The following is a 24,277-nucleotide window of genomic DNA, read 5'->3' on the forward strand; positions in this document are numbered from 1 at the left end:
CCCCTTTCTTGTTTTTCTCACCTTCAGTCCCTACTACAGAGACAAATGAAGTTTCAACTTTAGAATCACTCACTAGATCGACTGTATTATCGCTCATCCTAAGTAGAAAATAGGAAATATTGGAAGATAAAAGCTTGCGTTATAATGATATATGTGAGGGCGATGAAGTAGAAAAAGACAAAGAAAAGCGAGATCTTTAAGTAAAACACTAAAAAATCGCTTCTACTGATACTCTAAGGGAAGAAGAGGGGAAAATGTATTTTGGAAAGTATTTGTAAGATTGAATTAGGTTTGAAAAACTTCCAAATACTCAATTCACTATTTATAAGCAACGACAACTGAAAGAATCAGACCAAATATGGAAAGAAATCACAAGATCAACAACTAGATTTCCACTCATGGATACACACCAACTCGAGTGCACTCAAATACTATATAAGTTGCATCATACCCTAATTGATCACGTCACTGCACGCGTCATAAAAGGGCGACGAAGTGTATCATTGTTGGAACCTCATTAAATGTGATTGTTCCACACTACTTTTTCAGAACTAATCCCAAATGTTTCAGTTCTATTCCACATCGACCATGTCATGGAGGCCGATCAATGATACTTAAAGTTTCCACCGGTTCCTTCAGTGTCCGACATAGTCTTGGGGGCAACTATTTTGAATCGGCCAAAGGCCTAAATGATTAAGGTTTAATATGTCTTAAATCCACTCCACTTGGCCCAATGTATAAAATTAATTCACACACTAAGAGCAAGGTACAATATCTGATATCCACTTTTCACTATACTCATATTGAATCTTGAACTGACTTAGGCGTTAGAATGTTAACCATTCAGGTCCATCCCGCACCACCGTAAAGGTCACCGTTCAGGATCATTAGTTTTCTAACTGCATTCATTTCTGGTTCTCAAACGAAACATATACTATTTTTGAAAATTTTATATGTTATTGAAAACCATATTGATCAAATAACCCGACCAAACTTGTTTTTTTATGTCGGTTTGAACAAAATTTATTAGTTTACGCAATTGATATATACCAATTGGGTGAGGAATTGAACCCATTGACAATAACATGGGTAGATTAGACAACAAAACCCATTCCCACCCAAACCTGTCTCCATGTTTGACTGAAAAATCCATTTTGATTGAGTTTAAATTTGAATTTGAATTTTCTCCGATTTTAAAAGATGAAGATGAGACGTAATAAAGACATTATTACCCACTAAGAACATGTATATGAACCCGCCTCGTTGATAATTTAAACTTTAATTGTTTGGTCAATATATTAATATTTTAGTATGTAGTAATTTCAATCTATTATTTATAATGTATGTTAATTATGTTAAAGTTCGAAATAAGTTATGAGTTTGAAGAAATAAACTATTTCATCTTAAAATAAATTTTTGTGGGTGATGCAAGGATATTCAAACAATGTAACATGTATTTAAGTAGCATTCAAATTTAACCCTATTGCCATGGTTAAATTAGATCTGCCAACAAATATAATGAAAATTAATAAATACTTTTTTTATTATTATTTAAATATTCACAATAGAGTGAAGGATGTGACTTTCACATATTTCAAAATGAATAATACAAAACAAATTATACTACTACTACTAATTCTATCATTTATTTATTATTTTAATTTCGAATCATAAAGTATTATTCTATTGATTTAGTTTTATTTTCAATTGCGTAATTGTAGTTCGAAAACTTTATATCAAAATATACTTTTTGGAAGAAAATTATGAGAGAATATGATCCTTTTCCCGCCATTTTGTTCCCCAAGCCCAATATTTTGGCGCGAGGGTTCAGAAACTGGAAAAGCAACTCAAACAGCATCACCGATTGAGATTGCACCGTACTGCTTTAGCATCGGCGCCGCAAGAGAAGAGAAAAAGCGATGGAAATTGTCCGACCTCATAGTCACAGGAACCTGTTTTCCAGTAACGACGCCGCATCTGCTCCAACTATTCCCCTCTATCGCTCTGCTCCGCCACTCGAAGTCAGACTCGAAGATTTCGAGTCTTTCGCCATCGATCGCCTCCGAGGTAGTACTTTTTCTTTATCTTCAGTTCCGCGGTTTAATCTAGTTATGTTTCTTCAATTTTCATAGATCTGTTCTATGCGCAACCACATCCAATGCTCGCTCGTGCCTAGGGTTTGGATAGTTTACTCTGGTTTTACACTATCTCATACTTTATACATCTTCGTTTTTCCTTCGTTTTTAGAAAAGAAGCGAAGATAAAATAGCAACATCTGGTTATTAGGTTTGTGGTGATTTGAGTGTAATCTTTTGAGTGAAGATCTGAAATCTGCTAATGATTTGTCGTTGCATATGTTTATTACTTAAATAGTGTATGTGTTTGAGGTGTTATGATGCATATTTTGACCGTTGATGTATATTATTGCTTATTGCAGTTCTGAAGGGAATTTCTGATGGGTTGTCACGGGGAAAGAAACCAGATGAAATGGAAAAATTGGTAAAATCCTGGATTTGCCAATAAGAATACAGTAGTCTATTAATTTATTACTTTTTCTCTTTTGTAATATTTTCATGTAAACCATATTTGCATAGGTAAGTGAACTGTGGAAAGTGAACATGAGACATCAGCATGCTTCTGAGGTTTTGAACAAGGATATTATATCTCATTTTGTGTTACGCTTAGTGTATTGCAGAACGTAAGAGCTCTCTCTTTCTCTTTAACATGTTTTTTATTTTCTGTTGTTCCATGCAATTTTAAATAGGTATTCACTTTTCTGTGAACCTAAGCTTAATCAATGTTGTTTGACAAATCACATTTTGATCAATATAAATGGGAGATTGCAAAAAACTGAAACCATTGGTAATGAATTGAGAAATTATTAAATATTAACACTCTTTATACAGAGGAAGTGGTTCATTACTCATCTACATATTTCAAACTTCCATGTTGAACCTATATGACAATTTTCCAGACGAATGCAAGGATCAATCTCAAGCAGATTGAGAAAGAATAGTATATTCATAAAGAAATCCATACAACATCTCTAAGTTATTCAATATATACTAAATAACTTGAATTTCTACCTGTATGACCAGGGAGGACTTGAGGAAATGGTTTCTCTCTATGGAATGTGCACTTTTTCGCTACCGTTTTCGTTTTCTAACTGCCGAAGCTCAGGTAGAATCTGACTTTACTAAATGTATTTTGCACTTCAAGCAACATACTAATTTATCATGTGTTTTGCCTATGAGTGCACAGAGGGCAATCATGGATGAATTTGACATAACTTGCAAGGCTGTTAACATTATGGAATTTGAGGTAATGACATGCCATTTGTTTTATTGGTGTTATTATTAATGTTTCTATGAGGTGAATTATAGAAACATTTAGTTTAGAGCAACAAGTACATCTGAGTACCTTAAAATATGAATATTTTGATTTCCAGAGCATTAAAGAGAAATTGGGACAAGTTGCACGTTCCATGGGTCAGCCTTTACCCACAGGTAGGAACACTATGTTTTCTTTAACGAATGATCATTTACAGTTTTGGCAGAGATCTTGTCTTCTTTTCAGCATATGATTTCCATGTCCCCTGTTAGAGGTTGAATGGACAGGAATATATAAATAACCAGTGGTTGCTGCTGCCTAAGGGCTAAGGCACTTCTTTCTGTTGGATTCCTTTAGTATGTAAATCCAGTACTGAGGTGGAAGTTGCATGATTTAATTTCTGTAAAAGATATATTGGGGATTTCACAAGTAATATGTTTGTGCTGCTATTCTAATGTGGGACAAGGATTTACTATTTCCAAAGCTATGAATCCACTTTCTTAAAGTTTATGAGTCATTTCCTGCTTTTCCCTAATTTATATCTGATGTGTCTCTCTTTTGCTTTGCTTTTTATTTTTTTGGCAGGCGATGCAATCTTTTACAAGGTTTGTGTGTTATCTTTTCCTTCTACTGTTTGCTTTTTGTACAAACGAATGGATTCACGGCCTGGTTTAAACATGACCCCAGTTCTACTAGAAATACTAAATCAGTGAATGTTTCTTATGCTTTGCAAGATAGGCACTCTTGTTCATTAAACTTTTTGGATTGTGCTGAAAGGGTCCCGACTCAAAACAACCCCCTCACTAAAAAAAGAAACCAGATACCTTAGAGAGGTTCGGGTCTATCATAAAAAGCGGTTATAAGAACTAGTAACTGGTTACTAATCCTTGGATTTTTTTGTGATTTCCATAGTTTTTTGTGCGTTAGAGAGACAGAGACAGAGAGATCTTCTCTTAAAACCTCCAGCTGTGTTTTTATTAGGACAATGAGGTTGCAATGCTTATTGCTGCTAACCCAGTTTTGAATGAAAGAAACAACCTATAGAAACAAATTGCTGACTTTTCCACTTGTTAGTGAAGACATGTGATTATAGGGGAGAGGGGGGGGGGATAAAATGCAACTACCTATATAAGTCTGACAATCAGTTAGTTATCATGGAGTCAGACATGAATGGTATCTGTTAATCCTTGGGGCTGTTTTTGTTTTTAAAAAGTTCGTTTAATTGAGAGGGGTGTTTGAGAGAATATCTTCTTTCAATACACTTTCATCTCTCTTTTTCAACATCTTTTTCTGAAAGCGATAATACAACTTCCATTTGATGCATCCATCATGACAATAAATGTAAGATTGAATAATCTTGTAGGAGGAGCCTTTTAAAAAAAATACATGGAGTGGAAATTATAGATTCTCACTGTCATCTTAATCTTGCAATCTTCTTAATAGAGTAGTTTACTAATATGCCCTTCATTTTATTTTTCTATTCTGTTTTGCTGAGCTGTCAGCTTTGTTAGTGGTGTGCTGTTAGCTTGTTATGCGCCTCACACCTTTCTGTTTTGGATTACATGGATATATATTGTAGCCTCTTGTATTACTGTTCATCAAATAATACAATGAGAGTTTCTTTTCATTCTCTCTCTTTACCTAATTCTATCATGGTATACAGAGCTTAAATTTTTTTTCCGATCCATGGAATCTTTATTCCCTTCCTCTCAGGTGAAACTTTCTCACCTAATTTCTGTTAAGCTTGACGACAAGAACTTCAAACAGTGGAAGCAGCAGATTGATGGCGTCGTCCGTGGTCATCGTCTTCAACGCTTTGTCACTGTTCCGGTGATTCCGTCACCGTCTCCCTCAGATCCTGCATCTCACAGTGCGTTTCTTGAGTGGGAACAGCAGGATGCTCTCATCTGCACCTGGCTTCTCTCTACTATCTCCGATGCTCTCCTTCCTAAGCTCGTTGACTGCAAGCATGCGTGGCAGGTGTGGACAGAAGTTCATCGCTACTTTGATGTTCTTCTCTCCACCAAGGCTCGTCAACTTCGTTCAGAACTCCGGCGTCTTACGAAGGGTTCACTAACGATTACTGAGCTTATGACGCGTTCTCGTGACATCAGTGAGTCGCTAACCTCCATTGGTGATCCCGTTCCTCTTCGTAACCTAATTGAGATTGTTCTCGATTCGTTACCTGAGGATTATGATTCTATTGTCGCCGCCGTCAACAGCAAAGATGACGTTAGCTCCTTGGAAGAGTTGGAGTCTTCCTTGCTTGCTCATGAGTCGCGATTGGAGAAGCATCGCAAAGCTGCGATTACAGAACCTGCGACGGCGACGGTCAATCTCACTCAAGCAACACCTTCTCCTACTCCAGGCGCTTCTGATCAAGTCGTCTCCGAGGCGTTTCCTCAAGGAACGAGTCACGTCACCGCTAATGCTGAAAATCATTCCTATGGTGCACGTGGTGGTCGTTCTGGTCGCGGTGGTGGTCGTTTTGGTCGTGGAGGAGGTCGTTTTGGGAAATCACCGTGTCAGATTTGTCACAAACCTGGTCATGATGCTTCTGTATGCTACTATCGTTATGCCAATTCCAGTGGTGCTAGTTATCCACATCATCGAGCTCCCTTCAATCCTTTTCACGTGGCTCCTCGTGCTGTTTATCCTGTGCCGCTTGCTTATGCTTCTCCCAGAGCTGCACCTCCCAGATCTTCTGCACCACAAGCCTTTTATGTAGGTACTGAAGCTAGCAGTGCAAACCAGTGGTGGTATCCTGACTCAGGAGCTTCTCATCATGTTACTCCTGATGCCTCTAATGTGTCTGACTCTGCCTCCGTGCCTGGAACTGAACAAGTTTTCATAGGTAACGGCCAAGGTTTGTCCATCAACTCTGTAGGTTCTATGTCTTTTCCCTTACCTCACAAACCTCATCTATCTCTCACTCTTAACAATCTCTTACATGTCCCTCACATCACCAAAAACCTTATGAGTGTGAGCAAATTTGCTCAAGATAATTCTGTATTTTTTGAATTTCATCCTAAGTTTTGTGTTGTCAAATCTCAGGCTACTTCTGAAGTCTTACTCAGTGGTCTTGTTGGTGCTGATGGCCTCTATAAATTCTCCAATCCAACTGCTCCTCCGTTGTCCAAGTCTTCTTCCTCTTATAGTTCTAGTCATAGTTATCCTGCAGCATACAATTGTAATGGTTCCTATAGGACAGATGTTATAGATTCTATATCTCAGTGTACTGAATCTGTTGCAAATCATCCTATAAATCCTTTGTCTTCTTGTAATGAATCTTGCAATTATAATGTTACAAGTACCTTTTTCAATCCTTCTCTAAACTCTGTCAGTACTGTTTTACCTTCCTCTCACTTTAATGCTGCAAATTCTATTGCATCCAATAAATATGTGCTTTGGCATACTAGGCTGGGACACCCCAATCATCATGCCCTCACTGAAATCTTCAAACTGTGTAATCAGTCCTTTCCATCTAAACCCCCTGCTGAGTTATGTCATGCTTGCTGCATTGGCAAGTCTCATAGACTTCCTTCTTCTTTATCTACCACAGTTTACTCTCATCCTTTTGAGCTGGTTGTATGTGATCTCTGGGGTCCTGCCCCTATGCAATCTTCCAGTGGTTATACCTATTTCCTAACCTGTATTGATGCCTTCTCTAGATTTGTTTGGGTTTTTCCTCTCAAACTTAAGTCTGACACCATGGTTCAGTTTCTTCAGTTTAAGAAAATGGTTGAACTTCAGTTCAATTGTCCCATTAAATGTGTCCAAACTGATGGGGGAGGTGAGTTTAGGCCTCTTACCAAATATCTCACAGATTTAGGGATTGTTCACAGATTCACTTGTCCCCATATACATCACCAAAATGGCCTTGTTGAATGTAAGCACAGGCACATTGTTGAGACTGGCCTCACACTCCTTGCTCAGTCCACCCTTCCCTTAAAATTCTGGGATCATGCATTTGTCACAGCTGCATATCTCATTAACAGACTTCCTACACCTATACTTGACAATGTCTCACCTTATTTTAAATTACTTCACAAAAACCCTGACTATACTACCCTTAAAGTCTTTGGCTGTGCTTGTTATCCTTTCCTTCGTCCCTATAATTCTCATAAACTTGATTTTCGATCTCAACTGTGCATTTTCCTTGGATACTCTACCTCTCACAAAGGCTATAAATGCCTTGCTTCAGATGGTCGCATTTTTATTTCCAAGGATGTTGTTTTTAATGAAGCAAATTTTCCTTATTCCACCTTGGTTTTTTCTTCAAAATCTGTCTCTCTTCCTAACACTCCATCCTCTTCCTCTCCCTCTCTCAGTTTTCCTCCTGTTCCCTCTACTCCCTCTACTTCTAATCTGTCTTCTATGCCTTCTTCGTCCTCAAATTCTGCTTTTCCTCAACTTAGCAGTCCCACTATTCCTAATATTTCTCCAATCTCTTCTTCCTCTTCCTCTGCTGCTCCCTCTAACTACTCTTATTCTTCCGGTCAGCAACCTATCCCTCAACCTCTCACTGCCATTCCCATTACCTCTTCTCCTTCTTCCTCTCCTGCCCTCATTCTCTCTGATCCAGCTGAAGCTAGCACTCTTTCTCCCTCCTCTTCATATTCCTCTCCTTCAGTTGGTCCCTCCCCTGGCCCTAGTCCTATTTCCCACCCTGCTGCCACAGCTTTACCTTCCATTCACCCTCAAAACATTCACCCTATGCAAACTAGAGCCAAAAGAGGAATCACCCTTCCTAGACTTCACCCTACTCTATTAATAGCCCACCTTGAACCTACATCTGTTGAACAAGCCTTGGCTGCTCCTAACTGGTTTCAGGCCATGAAGGAAGAACATCAGGCACTGCTGAGAAATCAGACCTGGACTTTGGTGAAAGCTCCTGCTGGAAGGAAGCCTATTGGATGTAAGTGGGTGTTCAGGACTAAGGAGAATCCTGATGGTTCCATAAACAGGTATAAAGCCAGATTAGTGGCTAAAGGGTTCCATCAAAAGGCTGGTAATGATTTTCAAGAGACTTTCTCTCCTGTCATTAAACCTGTCACTGTGAGAATTGTTCTTTCTGTTGCTGTTACAAACAGGTGGCCATTGCAGCAGATTGATGTTAACAATGCCTTCCTCAATGGCACTCTTGAAGAAGAAGTCTTTATGCAACAGCCCCCTGGCTTTGAAGTTGCTGACAGCACTCTTGTTTGCAAGTTAAATAAGGCTATTTATGGTTTAAAACAGGCTCCTAGGGCCTGGTTTGATAAGCTAAAGTGTGCCTTGGTTCAACTCGGGTTTAAGGCTAGTAGATGTGATCCTAGCTTGTTTTTGTTGGATCAAGGTAAACTTCAGATTCTAATTCTGGTCTATGTAGATGATATAATCATCACGGGTAGTTCTGCTCCTTTTATAGCTTCCTTGATCAAGCATCTCAATAATTCTTTCTCTCTCAAACAGCTGGGACACCTTGATTATTTTCTAGGGATTCAAGTGACTCATCTCCCTAATGGTTCTCTTCTCTTATCTCAGACTAAGTACATCACAGATTTGCTTTCAAGGCTTAATATGTTGAATGCCAATGGCATGCCTACTCCCATGATCTCTAGCAGCAAATTGTCCAAGGTTGGGTCTGCTGCGGTTGATGACCCTACTCAGTTTCGGTCTGTGGTTGGTGCCCTTCAATATGCTACCTTAACTAGGCCAGAGATCTCTTTTTCAGTCAACAAAGTCTGTCAGTTTTTGTCCAATCCTTTAGAGGATCATTGGAAGGCTGTTAAAAGAATCTTAAGGTACCTAAGTGGTACTCTGCACCATGGTCTTCTCCTTCAGCCTGCTCCTATTCAGCAACCAATGCAGTTGCTAGGGTTCTGTGATGCAGACTGGGCATCAGACCCTGATGACCGGAGATCTACTTCAGGGGCCTGCATATATCTTGGGCCTAATGTTGTTTCCTGGTGGTCCAAAAAGCAACAGGTTGTTGCAAGGTCCAGTGCTGAGGCGGAATATCGCAGTATGGCTCAGCTAGCTGCTGAACTCATTTGGATTCAGTCCTTGCTTAAGGAACTCCATTATTCCTCTCAAGTTCCCAAGATCTTGTGTGATAACTTGAGCACTGTTACTTTGGCTCACAATCCTATTCTTCACAACAGGACTAAGCATATGGAGCTTGATATTTTCTTTCTGCGAGAGAAAGTACTCAGCAAAAGTCTGACTGTTGTTCATGTACCAGCTCAAGATCAATGGGCTGACATTCTCACTAAGCCCCTCTCTGCTGCCAAGTTTGTTCCTCTTCGTTCCAAGTTGCGTGTGTATGATAAGGCTACTTTGACCAGTCTGCCATCAGCTTCTAAGGGGGACTAATAGAGTAGTTTACTAATATGCCCTTCATTTTATTTTTCTATTCTGTTTTGCTGAGCTGTCAGCTTTGTTAGTGGTGTGCTGTTAGCTTGTTATGCGCCTCACACCTTTCTGTTTTGGATTACATGGATATATATTGTAGCCTCTTGTATTACTGTTCATCAAATAATACAAGGAGAGTTTCTTTTCATTCTCTCTCTTTACCTAATTCTATCACTTCCTCCTTAGTTTTTATGAAATTTGGATATCCTCTCTCATTCCCATACAGGTACCATTTGAAGATGTTCCAGAACTTGTAGCTGGGCGTAGAGTGTTGTTAAGTCAAGGATATGCTTATGTTGCAATGAATCAGGTTGGCTAGCGTGATTGCTTTCAGTTCGTTGTTTTATATATCAGTGTATTGGTTGTAGTAAATCCTTGTTATGTTTCAATTCTGATCCCCTCCCAGGTTGTTTCACTTGTAGCCACTCTATTCCGTAGTCAGCTGTCAAAGACACTCATCCTTACAAACAGGTTTTGTTGGTCATTAGGATCTCAATAAGGAGTATTATGTATTCTAGGAGAATTTTCTTTCTTCAGATGCAATTTTGGAATTTATGATTCTTAGGGTTTCTATATATTGTTGCAGAAAATGGACATCATCAATCAGAGAACAGGAGAAACATAGGCTGACTCCGGTAAGTGTGGTTGCGCTCTTTGTATATGAGTATATCCTTTCTTTTTAATTGAACTTGATTAGGTTTTGTGTAGATTGTGGAAGCCTTGTGCTCAAGTTATCTAGGTCCTGATTTTTCTCAGGTAATTCATGTGGTATCTTCGTGCATTTTTCACTACTATTAGTTTATGTGATGTTGGAATGGTAATGTAATGTCATTTTGATTGAGAACCTCTGTAGCCTAAGGAATATGCTGAGATATCTTTAAAGGACATTGATCAACTTGCCAAGACCTCATTTCCTTTGTGCATGCGTCACCAGTTTGACAAGGTTAGAAATCGGTCATAAGCTATGATCCATATATTGTGTTTCTTAACCATCAGTTTATTTAATTTTTTTTACTCATCTATCTTTTTTAACAAGTCTTCATATTGTTGTTTTTTTGTCTCATCTGTATTAACTTCTAATTTATGCCACGCTTAATCAGCTGAAAGAGGACCATCATTTAAAGCACGGTGGGAGGATGCAACTAGGCCTCTTTCTCAAGGTTGGTCTGAGCATATTGAAAATACCTTTATATGTAGCTTGACATTTCACATGTTTTTACACATGAGTGTGCATGATGCAGCTTATCTTGTTGGTTTAATTGAGATTTTCAAGTTTTCTCTCTTTTGTCGTTGCATTGAAATAATTGCTTTTGTTCATGAAACCCTGAGTCGGAGAATTCATGTCAAGGTCTTCCACATTTTGCTGGTTTCTGTAGTTGCAGAATCTTAGCTGCATAATTGATTATAAATATAAATTTAGTTAGCAAACTTAGCTTTATCTATATATTTCTTGGTTTATCTTTATCTTATCACTAGTTATACTTATCTTTTGTAAAACTTTTTTCTTTAAATAAGATCGATTTTCTCCCTGCTCAATTGAGTAAGAGAGAGGCCCACAGTATAGACATTTGCAGTTTCATTTCGGCATTGTGGTGCAGATCTCCAAATTAAAGAAAAATAGTTTATGGTGGTATGCTATGACTGCTGGGTTCTAGCAGATCTGCGAATTCTGCTAGTTTATGGCACGTATCTGTAGCACCGCCAGAGTACAACATTTTGATCCTTCTTAATTCTGAATTTTTATTATAATTATAATAATAATAATAGTTATTTTTTTCAATCTGAGTATGCTTGATTAACTGATCAGAGAGAATCAATTAGACTTATTCTTAATGACTGTTCATTATTTTCCTCCCTCTGTCTTCAGTGTTCTAATCTTTTGTTCTTTCCTCTGTAATGAGTAGGGTGTTGGTTTGAACCTGGATGATGCACTTGCATTTTGGAGAGCTGAGTTCTCTAAGAAGGTGTGTATGATTGTTGTACATGATCTCTTGTTTTTTGTACACAATCTCTATTAGAAACTGAAATCTATTCATTCATGCTTTAAAGTTAAACATGTGAGCTTGTGCGTATTTTCGGTATTGTGAATGTTGAGTTACAATGAGAATCACAACAGTTCCTCGTTTAATAATTTATGTGCACTATTTCATAATAGTTTTCAACATTCCTAATATTCCTATCTATCTATTCAATCTATTCCATATCTCACTAGACATCTTGGTATATAGTCTTTGAGTTGGTATTAATATTTGTATATACTGTTCTATTTTTGTCCAATTACATTAATGATGAATTAATTGTAAGATCTGATTGTAGGTTGGTTTGGAGAAGTTTGAGAAAGAATATGCATATACCATTCGCCATAATTATGGAAAGGAAGGGAAGAGAACTGTAAGTATTCAACTTAACTGTTTTTTGGCATGCCACAAATATATTCCTTTTGCAGATGACTGGTTTTGCCATTTTATTTTACAATTCAAATTCAGATTTGAAAATACTCAGTTATTTGCAGTGTGTTTCTATGCACGCATATGATAAGTTTCAAAAACTAATATTCTGATGCATGTTACAGGATTATACTCCCTATTCTTGTTATAAAATTATCTCATCAACTCCCGGTGCTGGAGATCATCATGGTTGCCCCTATCGACACTTCAGGTCACTCTTAGCACTTCTTTAAGCAGTCAATTGGATAGTTTAGCTTTCAAAACTGTTATGTGAATAGATATAATTTTCTCCATTTTTTGTTTTATTTGATGAATAATTTGTTGACTTTTGGTGTCGCATTGAAAAGATTCAAGAGCAATTTAAAATTCTCTCCGGTTATTAAATTAAATATGTTGCCAAAACAATATCCAGAATTTCGAGTGTCTTCACTCTTCACCTTCCTAATGCCAAAATGGCTCCTTTCCAGTCAAATGCCAAGATAAGCCACTTCCATCTATCTTCCCCTATTTATTCTTAAGCCTAAACACGTTAATAAAACATAAGTGCCACTAACAAATTAGTAACTAAGTAGAGCTCCTAATATAGTCTAACAGGATGTACAGTATGTGAACTAAATTTAAGGAGGTGAACTAAATTTTAATTGACCTGGCGAGTCTCAAGCTCTTGCAATGGCGGAAAACAGAAAAAAGAAAAAAAGAATGCATAAACCGGAGTTCTATGAACTTCTCAATTTAAGCTCCTAATTCAGAGAGTTATGTTTGAAAGAGTTTTGTTTAGTTTTTCAAAATATATTTTATTAATCAATTCAAAAAAAATAAAAAATAAAAAATAAAACACCTTTGTTAATCTTATTCTTAGAAACTGTTTTAGAGATGAAAAAATTAAAAAACCTTGTTTGATAGACACATTTGTATTTATAAAGTTGTACAATATTATAAATTTGTCATTAATAAAAATTGTATCACTCTTTTTTTTTTATAGTTTTCTCTTCGCAGTTTTCAAAACTAAAAACTAAAAACATTAAAAATTTATTTAGTTTTTTAGTTTTCAAAACTTATAAATGGAAGATAGTTTTCAAAAACAATTTGTAAAATTAGGTAACCAAACAAATTTTATTATTCTCAAATTTTAAAAATTAATAAACAGTAAATCTGACAAGCCCTAACTCCAAAAAAAAAACTTTCTAACAATAGTTCTGGATGTCTTCACTAATCTCTTTCCCTCCCTCCCGTGTCACTTCTTTTCTTATTTTATTGACCCGGTCTAATACCACTACTATATGTTTTCTTATATCATATCAAAATGGAACATATTTTCAATTTTATATTTCCTCTCCCTCTTTTTTCCTCTTTAACAATAGGATACTCCTCATAGTGGATTATTTTATATTTGGATTGATGGAACATAACGGAGCATAGTGGAATGAAACATGATGGAGCGGAGCGGAATGAAATATAGATACCACTCCATTGTTTGGTTATTTTATTAAAAATGTCTCATTCCATCACATACACCCCAAATTAGATGGAACAAAAAAAATAGAGATATGGATGGAATGAATTCCATCATGTCCATTTAATTCCATCCATTATTTACAAATCCATACAATGGAATCTCATTAGTTAGCACTCTATTCCATTCCATCCCATACCACCAATCCAAACATACAGTTAAGGACAATGCAGTTTCACATCTCTCCTTATGCTACCAATTCTGTGTTACAGCTTACTCTAGTTTTGGCTGTGCCTTTTATTCTTGATTTGCTCAAATTGTATGATTTTGGGGGTTCCCTACATTCAGAACCATTAGGGAATAAGCTCCACCCAAATAGTGTTTAAGGAGTTTAAACTTATTCTAATTTTTAATAACATTGAGATGCTTGCTCTGTTATTCAGCTTCATTACCCGATGTTACTTTTTTACCTAGTCATGGCATGGTATTTATTTGATGCTGTTTGAATTTAATAGTGAAGAGAATCTAAGAGCTGCTCTCAGCCGAATGGGGGTGAACAGTCGAGCAATGGAAGATGTCATGAACAAAGTGCGAAATAGACATTATCAGGTAAGTCTCAGCATAACCTGCTGAACTTCAATTATCAGTTAACATTTGAATTTAATATCTGATATTATGGGTACTGTATGTGCAGTTAGCATGTACCTTAACATTTGAAGCTCTTCATGGCGTGCCATGTGATGCTGGGATTAACCATCCAAATCAATATTTCAATGACAGTCAAAAGATATTGCAGCCAAAGGTATACTAAAGACTTGTATTCAAATTAATACTTGTGAATTACAGATGTGATCATGCTATCAGAATTGAAAACTAGTAGGCCAGGGACACTTATATATGCCGGCTTTGCTAAATATGTTGTGATTTACAAAACTGCTTACTATGTCTATGAGTTTGTGAAAAAATGCATCAATTATTCATGATGGCAGTGAAATGTGACTTTGTTTAAGCAAGCCTCATACTAATATGGATATTAAGGGTATATCCTAGATAGATTCCGGTGAAGTCCCTCATCTATTTTTCTGGTATTAGTTGAAGGCAGGCAATATCATAACGAAGATCTATGAATGTAATAAATGGGCATGTAGAGCCTTGGACACATTTTCCTGTGTTTTGCCCTTCTAACACTAAACCCAGAACAGGATCTATTGAACGTCTTGCAACAATATGATCACATGGTTAAAAAGGATAAAGCGGTGGAATAAATGGAAATTGTTATCCCCAATAATTCTATAATATGAATATTTACTACTAAAGTTTGTAGCTGTTATACAGCTTACTGCATCCCTGCAAGAAATTCATAGTAATTGATTTTCATCACAATGTAATTATTGTGAAATATTTAAAACTTTTTTTGGCTCTGTTGACCTGATTAACCCTTTAATATGCTTTCTGCCTGATATGATAATGATCATTATTAATATTATTTTTTAATACAGAAGGACTCTTCGACTTAAACTATTTTATTATAGGAGAGTGATGCAGGGGCAGTCATTCACAGGTTAGCTTCATTTCCTTCTGTTTTATTTTCCCCAGATTCTTTTCCATGCCTTCTGTTTCCTTGAAATGACATTTTAATTGCTAAATCTTTCTTTTACACCATCTGGGTGTTGTTGGTTCCAGTAGCAATTGATCTACAGATGCAGACACGGTGATATCTTTAACCAGCTTCCAAAGCGATTCTAAGGTGGAATTAGGCATTCTAGTTATATATTATCCTACAAGTTTTCAGTTGGGAATCTGGCACGATAATACTGCATTTCTATATTGTTCACATCTCTGTAGAGATTGGCCTGCATGTAATCTGATTATAGGGAATGGATCTTGATATTTGTGTTAATCGCGGATCATAAATGTCAATAAGTTTTGATAGGTTTTTTACCTCTTGAATGTTTATCAAGGGATGACACATTTCCTACTTGTAAAGTTTTAGCATTGAAAGAATTCATTCCCCATGTTAGTTTATTCAAGAAGTTGCTGTGTACAATGTGAATATGATATTCCTGAAAAGTCTAATTGGAGTATTGGTCTAAAACTGAATAATAGCAAAATATCTAATGTTAGAATAGGGAAATTATTATGTTCTGTTATTTTGTTTGAAAAATTGGCGACCCAGTTATCTATCTTTTGGATTCAAGCGCTTATAATATGTAGAAATAGACTGATGAGACTTGAATCATTGTTGGATTTAGCTCGCACTAGGCCTCGAATGTGAAACCATGATAGGATACAGGATTTTCATTCTAAAAGCTTGCTTAAAAAAGGTAAGAGCTGGTGATGGAATAGTTCATCTCTTTAATATGAAGTGTTGCAGATTTTTTCAAAACACAACGTGTGTATTGGTCCTTAATTTGAACAGAAATAAAAATATTTACAATGCTACTCTTAACAACCTGAATTGATTACTCTTCTAGACCTAACAACTTTCTTTATCTAGCAACAATAGTACTCCCCCTCGTCTCATAAGTCTCTTATTTGAGTTCTGGTTTTTAAGAAAATTATTAGATGAGTTGATTTTAAAGATAAAATTTGTATCATTTATTAAAATAACCTTATTTATTATAGTTAGTGGAGTTGTTGAATAGAGTGCAAGTTAATAAATAAGAATATAACAATGAAAAATAATAATTAATGTTGTATTGGTATTCTAAAAGAATATTTATTTTGAGATAAAAAAATACAAATGAGATATTTTTTATGAGACAGAGAATAATTAGTAGGGGGATTCTTTGATACCCCTTGTAACTTGTAACTTAGTTTGATGAAATTCTAAAAATATTTCTAGAATTCCGAATTTGAACGAAATTCTAAAATATCCCTACAATTTGGATTTTAAAATCTGGATGTATTATTAAAAAATTCCGATTTTAAACTCTAAATTAGTAAATTATAGAGATTGAATTCTGGACGCGCCTCAACAAATTATACCTATTCTCAATCTAAGAACCGCACAAACACATTTGATTTTTTTTTTGAATTTCATTGTCCAAATTTTTTACAAAGATTGGAATCCGAACACTTCTGTTTAATTATTTTCGCCCATACCTTTTCCTATCCCTTCCTATTTTTCATTTTAGCAAATCAAAGCAAACAAAGCTCGTGTGCATACTCTTGTTCTAGCATTTTTCAAGTTTTCTTAGAATGTATATCCCATTGCATTGAAATTTAGCACATCTCTAAAGTTTTACTCCACTCCACTACCGGCAATTCAAGATTAAACATAGCAAAAATTTGGCAAGTTACTCATTTCCTTACTTCTTTTTTCTGATTTGACATGCATATATTACCTAAATAATGTATAGGTATGATACATTAACATTATAGTTAAATGTGATAGATATATCATATTTGTTTGCACTTAACTGTCTTGTTTTGAAATTTTGAACATTTGAGTTTAGGATTTGTGCATGCTCTGTTTCTACTTCGTATTTGTTGGTTTCATCTAGTCCGGATTTTGAAATTTGGATTTAGTCCAACTAATAAAATAAATTTAACTGTTTTTTATTTTTTGATTCTGTTTGCTAATACTTTCTTTGATTATGACATGACTTTTCTTGTTTGATTATATGAAAAATGTCTGACAATCAAGAAAGAATTTGTAGAGTGACCCGACACATACTTCTGTTCACAGGCAGAAAGCTAGACCCCTGCGACCCGTAGTTGGAGAAATTTCATCATGCTCAGAGGGAATCAGACGACCAAGCCGTTTCGAGTTGCTATTGATTGCGTCGTGCTTGGTGATATTTTCTTTATGCCGCACGACGATCATTGCGAGACACGACACTTGGATATGGCTGACACATATGTCTCAACTTATGTACCTCCATCTACCTAAGCGAGTCTCACGAAAAAGTGCATGTATATGTAGAGTATTCCTAGAGTCCCATCGGTGATGCTTCTGTCACAGTCCTCCGCAGAGACGTTGATGGGATATTTGCGGAGTACTATGATCAATTGGTTCTAAAGGATGTACATTGTGTGCCAACTTCTCGTCTAAGAAGTATGGTATACGAATTCATACAATGGTTTTATAGAGTGTCACCTTCTTATATGACACCAGATGCAAAAATAAATCCCTCAAGGCTATCCCATTAGAAGATACTAGAAAAGAAACAAGTAAGGGCATATTATGTCATTGACGTGTCGCCGATATGTCACAATATTGTGGCTATTGGGAGAGAGACCATAACTAAGGGTGAGTTTGAGGAAGGCAATCCTCAGAAGGCCACTATACATACCATCTTTTCATAGGAACAACATTAATTTCAATACATAGGGCAAAAGAGGAACATCAGCGTCATATATACACAATAATTTGTCTTTTACTTTGTATTTTGATATTAATATTTTGTATTATGGTTCGTTGTATTTTATGAACACTGATGTATATTTTACCAATATTTTTGTTTGGATATGTGTTCTTATTATTGAATTATCAATCCGCATGGTTTATTGTGTAAGTTTTATTAAAAATGTCAAATTTCTTATAACTTATTGTCTACGAGTGTAAAATACTGTCATAGGGTTAATTTGAAAATTAAAATTTTCAACTTTGTTTTGACAACACATAAAATATACAAGGCATTACTCACACACCTTATTGTAAGGAAACACATGAGACACACAAACAAGATTAATTCAAAAATTAAACCTAATTGAAAAAATCGGGTTGAATAGTAAACAAGTTAAAAATAACTATAGAGTATATTTCACGAACATAATATAATATAAAATACAATAAAGAACTGAATAAAATATGATATCATAATAATAATAATAATAATAATAATAATAATAATAATAATAATAATAATAATAATAATAATAATAATAATAATAATAATACATTTAACTTATTTCAATGGCTTATTAATAATCTAGCCACAAATTGTCTTACTAATTTGTGCCTTAAAGGATAGTAAATTAAAAAATTTACAAGTAAAATTTTATTGTTAAATAATATAAACTAAATTATATTTTTGGTCTTCTATTTTACCCAATTCACATGATCATTCTCCTATTTATTTTTAAAATTTTCTTGTTTATTTTTCATAAGACAATGGTGATGTGTATTTTTTTTAAATACATGGCATAATAAATGTTAAAGAATCATTTTCATATTATTTAAGTAATTTCATTATTATGTATTTATTAAATAAATTAAAACTTATTAATATTATGTTTATCAAGTTTAGAAATTTAAATAATTTATTTAAGAAAGAACACGAACGAACACGATAAATTAAACAGATGCTTCAGATTTAATACAATAAAAAGAAGCAACATATATGATTTTTAATATGTATTTTTTTTTTCTAAAGTAGTGGTTAGAATTTTCCTACTTTTTCTAAGAACTTTATTCCAAATTAATTAATTATTTTCCTTTCACTTTCTCATGTTCTCCCTCTCTTGACATGAACTTTCTTTTTCATTTTTTCATTAATCAAAAACCTCAATTTCAACTGTGTTTTTCTCAACCCAAATCCCGATTCCAACTGTGTTTTTTCTCGATCAAAATCCCAATTCCAACTGGCTCATCTTTACAAATCGTCGTTATGTTGTTATTCATATAGTCCGTTTCGCTCACAGTTTTGTTTAGAGAAGGTACATTTAATACTATAACTAATTAATTTTCAAATGTCATGTGCTTTTTGAGTTTATTTCTATTTATGGATTCTCGAGGAATTGAAAATATTTTTCATTTCTCAAAAACCCATAAATAAAAATGAAACTCAAAAATCACACGTGACAAATGAACAAGAATTGATACCGGCACTAGCAATGAAAATTAACTAGTTATAAGATTTGATACCGGCACTAGCAATGAAAATTAACTAGTTATAAGATTAAATGTACCTTCTCTAAACAAAGATGAGAGCAAAGTATCAAAAGAGTCAACAAATTAAGTAGCTATATATCAGCGGCGACAATTGACTATATAAATAGAGAATTGACTATATGAATAACAACGTAATGACGACAACTTGTAAAAGTGAGCCGGTTGAAATTGGGGTTTTGGTTGAGAAAAAACAAAGTTGGATTGGGGTTTTTGATTGATAAAAAAATGGAAAAGAAAGTTTATGTCCTGAAGAGAGGGAGAACGTGAGAAAATGAAACGAAAATAATTTAATTGATCTGGAATAAAATTATTCCGAAAAGTAAGAAAGTTCTAACCACTAATTTAGAAAAAAAATTACATGTGAGCAATCATATATATTCTTCATCTTTATTGTATTAGATATGAAGCATTCATTTAATCTTATGGTTATTTTTTTAGATTTCACCGGTGAGGAAGTTAATTGAGCTCTCACCTTAGACTTCACCATCTTTTATATTTCCATTCTCTCTTTTTCTTTTAGTAATTATTTATGTATTTCAGATTTTGATTTGGATTTTAGGGTTTGAAATTGGACTTTGAGATTTGAGATTTATAGTTTCAGATCTGAGTTTTATGCATAAAGAATTTGGGATTTACGTATTCAAAATTTGTATTTAGTCAACAAACTATTTTGAAAAAAAAATAGAGAGAAAGTTTTTGAGTGCGTACGACCCTCCTCTACAATTACAATTTCGGAAGTTATTTTTAATTGATTTAATTAATTTTTTAATATTAAAAACAATATATATATATATATATATATATATATATATATATATATATATATATATATATATATATATATATATTGTAAAATATTTTTTTTTTTGTGTTTCATTAAAAAAATCTATTTTTTAATATTTAAATTTATAAGAGTAAATACTTTATTAATATAACATTTTCCCACTAATTTTTTTTCCTAATACGGGTCCGCCATCTAGTTTAGGGTCTGATCTTCTATAAATAGAGCTATCCAAGATGGATGAATTATGAATTTTCTTTTCTACTCATTTCACATATTTCTTAGTCATGTCTGTGTGGTGTATTGTGTTTTTTTGAAATAAATAAGCACATGAGGGCTTGTTTGAATCCACATTGAAATTTCAGACAATTGGTTTCTACCATCAACGCAAGTTTTCGACAGTTGGGTGGTCCAATTCGAAGTGTTAAAAAAATAGAATACCGTTGTCTATACATTAACCCTTGTTAGACGATATGCCTAGATCTAGCGCGCACGCGGGGAGGGGGGGGGGGGGGGGGTGAATAGATCCCGAGTTAAAAATTTGGCAAAAATTTATGACGCAAAAGCAAGTTACAAATATCCCAAATCAATAATCATATACAAGGATTTGTTTAGGCAGTTCTCCAATCGACCTTGCTATGGGTACGTCTACCCTCAATTCAAATTCGAATTGAGATATTATATTATATATTACTTTACAAATATGAGAATATAAGAGATGTAGAAATCTAACCATACAAACCCTAGGCTTGAAATTGATTCTACCACCTCCAAAACCCTTGATAAAAGATTGATCAACTAACCAACAATGCCGTTTCAATTCACCGTCTCACGATACTTATTTGAGCGAAACCCCTTGTTCTTCAGAGCTTTCACTCAGTCAAATTAATTCCAAGCGCACACTTGTTGAAATCCAAGATTTACGAATGTGATCCACCGTCCAACGCTAGTCCTTTGCCCCAAAACCTCTCGTTTTTCAAAGACTTCACTGGGTCAGTTCTGGATTGCGTAATCTTGTCCATAACCTTCAAACCTTAACAATCTTGAAGGAAAACCCCACCTTGGTTTTCTGATTTGAAATCCTCAAAGTTCTCAACCCAATATCAACGGTACAATCAACCTAATTGGATGTTATCAACCCTAATCTAGATGACACACAATCAAAAAATGATTATGTGTAGTTTGATTGTGTGTATGCATAGAAGAGAGGTTGAAGATGATGAGAATTCTTTGAAATCCTGATTTCATATAGGTTTTACTCACTAGAAACCTTACTAGACAAAGATGCATGTATGAAGTATTTATATGCATGCATGTTTGGAGACAATGGTTAGTGGTAATAAAAGTTAGTAAAGTTAAGTTAGTACTATGAACAAGACCAACACTTGAGGATTATCTATCCTTAGGTCAATAGATTCAACATATGATGCATTAGGGGATAACTTATCACTGATGCAAAGTACTGAAGGTGATCAAAGGATCAACTTACAATAGATTTATAACAATGAAAGTTGTAACAATCCAATTTTAGTAATTATTTCTTATATTATTATTATTATTATATTTTATTTTATTTATTTAGAGCGTTAATTAATTAATTGGTTGTTAGGTAGTATAATAATTGATTATATTAATTAATTTGGTGTTTTAATTAATTATTTAGTTGATATGAGGTATAATGAATAATGGAATTAATTAACTTGGTGTGTATATTGAGTTGGTTTGATTTATTTGAATTAAATAGAGATATTTAAATATTAGGTCTTATTGGTCCTATTAACTAAATTAGAGGTATCATGCTTTAAGCCTAAATAGAATACTAGTATATAAGAGGTGAAGAGAGTGAGAATTATGATTCATTTGATCATTTGACAACAATAGAGAAATAGAAGAGGAAAAGTAAGGAGAAGAGGGGAAGAACAAGAGAGGAGCTAGGGTTTCCAGAAAATTGAAGAGGTAAGGGGGGAATCCTTATTATTATGGGTTAGTATGATCGGGTCAATGGGTAGATGTATGTTTAGGTTAAAATCCCTAATTTTGTATGGTTGTTTGAAATTGTTAGGTTTGATGAGTATTCTTGATTTGTGGTGATTTGATTGTGTTAAACTGCAAATTAACGTTATATACTTAGAGTAGTGTATGAGTCATAATTTTCTGAACGTTTGGCTTTTTACGGAATCGAAATCGGAGGTCCGAAAGTCCTCCAACGATGAAAAACGCAGAAAATTCTGCATTCTGTTTTATGTTAACCGGTTACCCACCGAGCGTTAACCGGTTACTTGCTTGAAAATCTGCGCAGGAAATTGATTCTGTTTTATGTTAACCGGTTACCCACCGAGCGTTAACCGGTTACTTGCTCTGTTTTGTATTAACCGGTTACTCACCGAGCGTTAACCGGTTACCACTGTTGAAAAATGAAAAATTGAGATTTTATTTGTGAATGATATATTTGTTATGAATGTTAAGATGGTAGAGATGATCTTAATTGCATATTATGTGAATGGTGTATTTGTTATGAATGTTAAGATGGTAAAGATGATCTTAATTGCATATTACGTGAATGGTGTATTTGTTATGAATGTTAAGATGGTAGAGGTGATCTTAATTGCATATTATGTGAATGGTGTATTTGTTATGAATGTGTATATGTACCATTGGTGGATAATTCATAGAGTTGAATTATGGTGATATGTGGAATGTTAAGATGGTAGAGATGATCTTAATTGCATATGTTGTTGGTATTTGTACATTCATTCATGACATGGTCGACTTCATGGTGGAAGCGGTGAAACTGTGGGTTCACATAGACGTTGATCCTTAATTGGAAATAGACGTAGCATACGTTGATCCTTAATTGGAAATAGGCGTAGTAGATGTAGCATACGTTGATCCTTAATTGGAAATAGGCGTAGTAGATGTAGCATACGTTGATCCTTAATTGGAAATAGGCGTAGTAGACGGTGATCCTTAATTGGAAATAGGCGTAGCATACGTGGATCCTTAATTGGAAATAAGCGTAGTAGTGGCTTTGATCTTGTTCGGATCGGAAGCGTGGCTTGAATTCTAGATATTGAATCGGAAAGCGGTGAAACGCTGGGTTCACATTGCGGTACCACATGCATAGAGTCACATGTCTTGCATTGAGTCACATTAGAGTTATGTGATAATTGAATGTTTGTATTGATGTGATTGTGAGGTGTGTATGAGATATAGTAATTGAATTTGGTGATGTTTGGATACATGATTTGGCAAAATATGTGCTTATGTGATAGTTGTAGTTGTGTGTATATTTGGGAATGTAGTATTGGATTTGAATATTATACTCCTTGAGTTTTGATGTATGCTTGAAACATGTGAAATAAATGCTGGTTACTATTATTTACATGGTTATATGAAGTGTGACGAATTCCTTTAATTGTTGATTAATCATTGTGCCTTATTATACTTCTTCATAATGATTTGAATTCTCATCCTTTCTGTTTGAATGTTACCTTTACATGGGTATCGCGCAGATACTCAGGAGTAGTATTGCTGAAGTAAGTGGAAGGTAGCTCATTCGAGATTTAGCCGGAGAGCTTCCGTATTCTAGTTTGAAGACTAGGTAGTGAGTCAATGCTCTGGTCATGTAACACGGGGTAAATTAGTAGTATTGAACTCATATCTTATTTGGATACGTATTATGTTATTACTTGTGAACATGTTTGATTGCAATTGCTGTTTGAGATGCCATAGTGCCAAATATTCTGGATATGGTTTTATTTTATCTTGAGGAGATTATTGAGAGATGATCATGGTATGGGACATGGATCATTTTATGAAATGCACGAGTATTCATTATTTTCCGCTGCGAACACATATTCTTGAATATTCATGATAATTGAAATGTGTTATTTTAAATGACCAAGTGTATTGTGTATTGATGATGAATGATGTTGGTTTTTGAAAGCTTTTAGTTTTTGAAAACGTCGATG

General features: G+C 34.7%; 1 protein-coding gene across 2 annotated transcripts; it reads left to right on the top strand.

The window, feature by feature from the left end:
- The first annotated feature begins 1,767 nt into the window (after positions 1-1,767).
- LOC127108131 (probable DNA primase large subunit) lies at positions 1,768-15,659 on the top strand. Of its 2 annotated transcripts, none has more exons than XM_051045551.1 (20): positions 1,768-2,067; positions 2,438-2,499; positions 2,595-2,698; positions 3,099-3,180; positions 3,262-3,321; positions 3,449-3,506; positions 3,916-3,935; positions 9,953-10,036; positions 10,133-10,197; positions 10,313-10,361; positions 10,435-10,482; positions 10,580-10,669; positions 10,827-10,886; positions 11,631-11,690; positions 12,043-12,117; positions 12,299-12,384; positions 14,142-14,235; positions 14,321-14,428; positions 15,126-15,187; positions 15,310-15,659. In XM_051045551.1, exons 1-19 carry the CDS (start codon positions 1,920-1,922, stop codon positions 15,141-15,143), a joined length of 1,371 nt encoding a protein of 456 aa, XP_050901508.1. In that variant the 5' UTR covers positions 1,768-1,919; the 3' UTR covers positions 15,144-15,187; positions 15,310-15,659. The 2 variants fall into 2 exon arrangements, with proteins under 2 accessions (XP_050901508.1, XP_050901509.1); XM_051045552.1 differs by having other exon boundaries at positions 15,313-15,659.
- The last annotated feature ends 8,618 nt before the right edge of the window (positions 15,660-24,277 follow it).

The sequence above is a fragment of the Lathyrus oleraceus genome, chromosome 7 (assembly GCF_024323335.1).
Source record: "Lathyrus oleraceus cultivar Zhongwan6 chromosome 7, CAAS_Psat_ZW6_1.0, whole genome shotgun sequence".
Lineage (NCBI taxonomy): Eukaryota > Viridiplantae > Streptophyta > Magnoliopsida > Fabales > Fabaceae > Lathyrus > Lathyrus oleraceus.

What these genes read in the sequence shown, in the direction of transcription:
- LOC127108131 (XM_051045551.1), top strand. Translation starts at nt 1,920, where the DNA reads ATGGAAATTGTCCGACCTCATAGTCACAGGAACCTGTTTTCCAGTAAC. An exon ending in TTAACATTATGGAATTTGAG is followed by an intron (nt 3,322 to 3,448) that starts GTAATGACATGC and finishes TTTGATTTCCAG; the next exon opens with AGCATTAAAGAGAAATTGGG. An exon ending in GGGTCAGCCTTTACCCACAG is followed by an intron (nt 3,507 to 3,915) that starts GTAGGAACACTA and finishes TTTTTTTGGCAG; the next exon opens with GCGATGCAATCTTTTACAAG.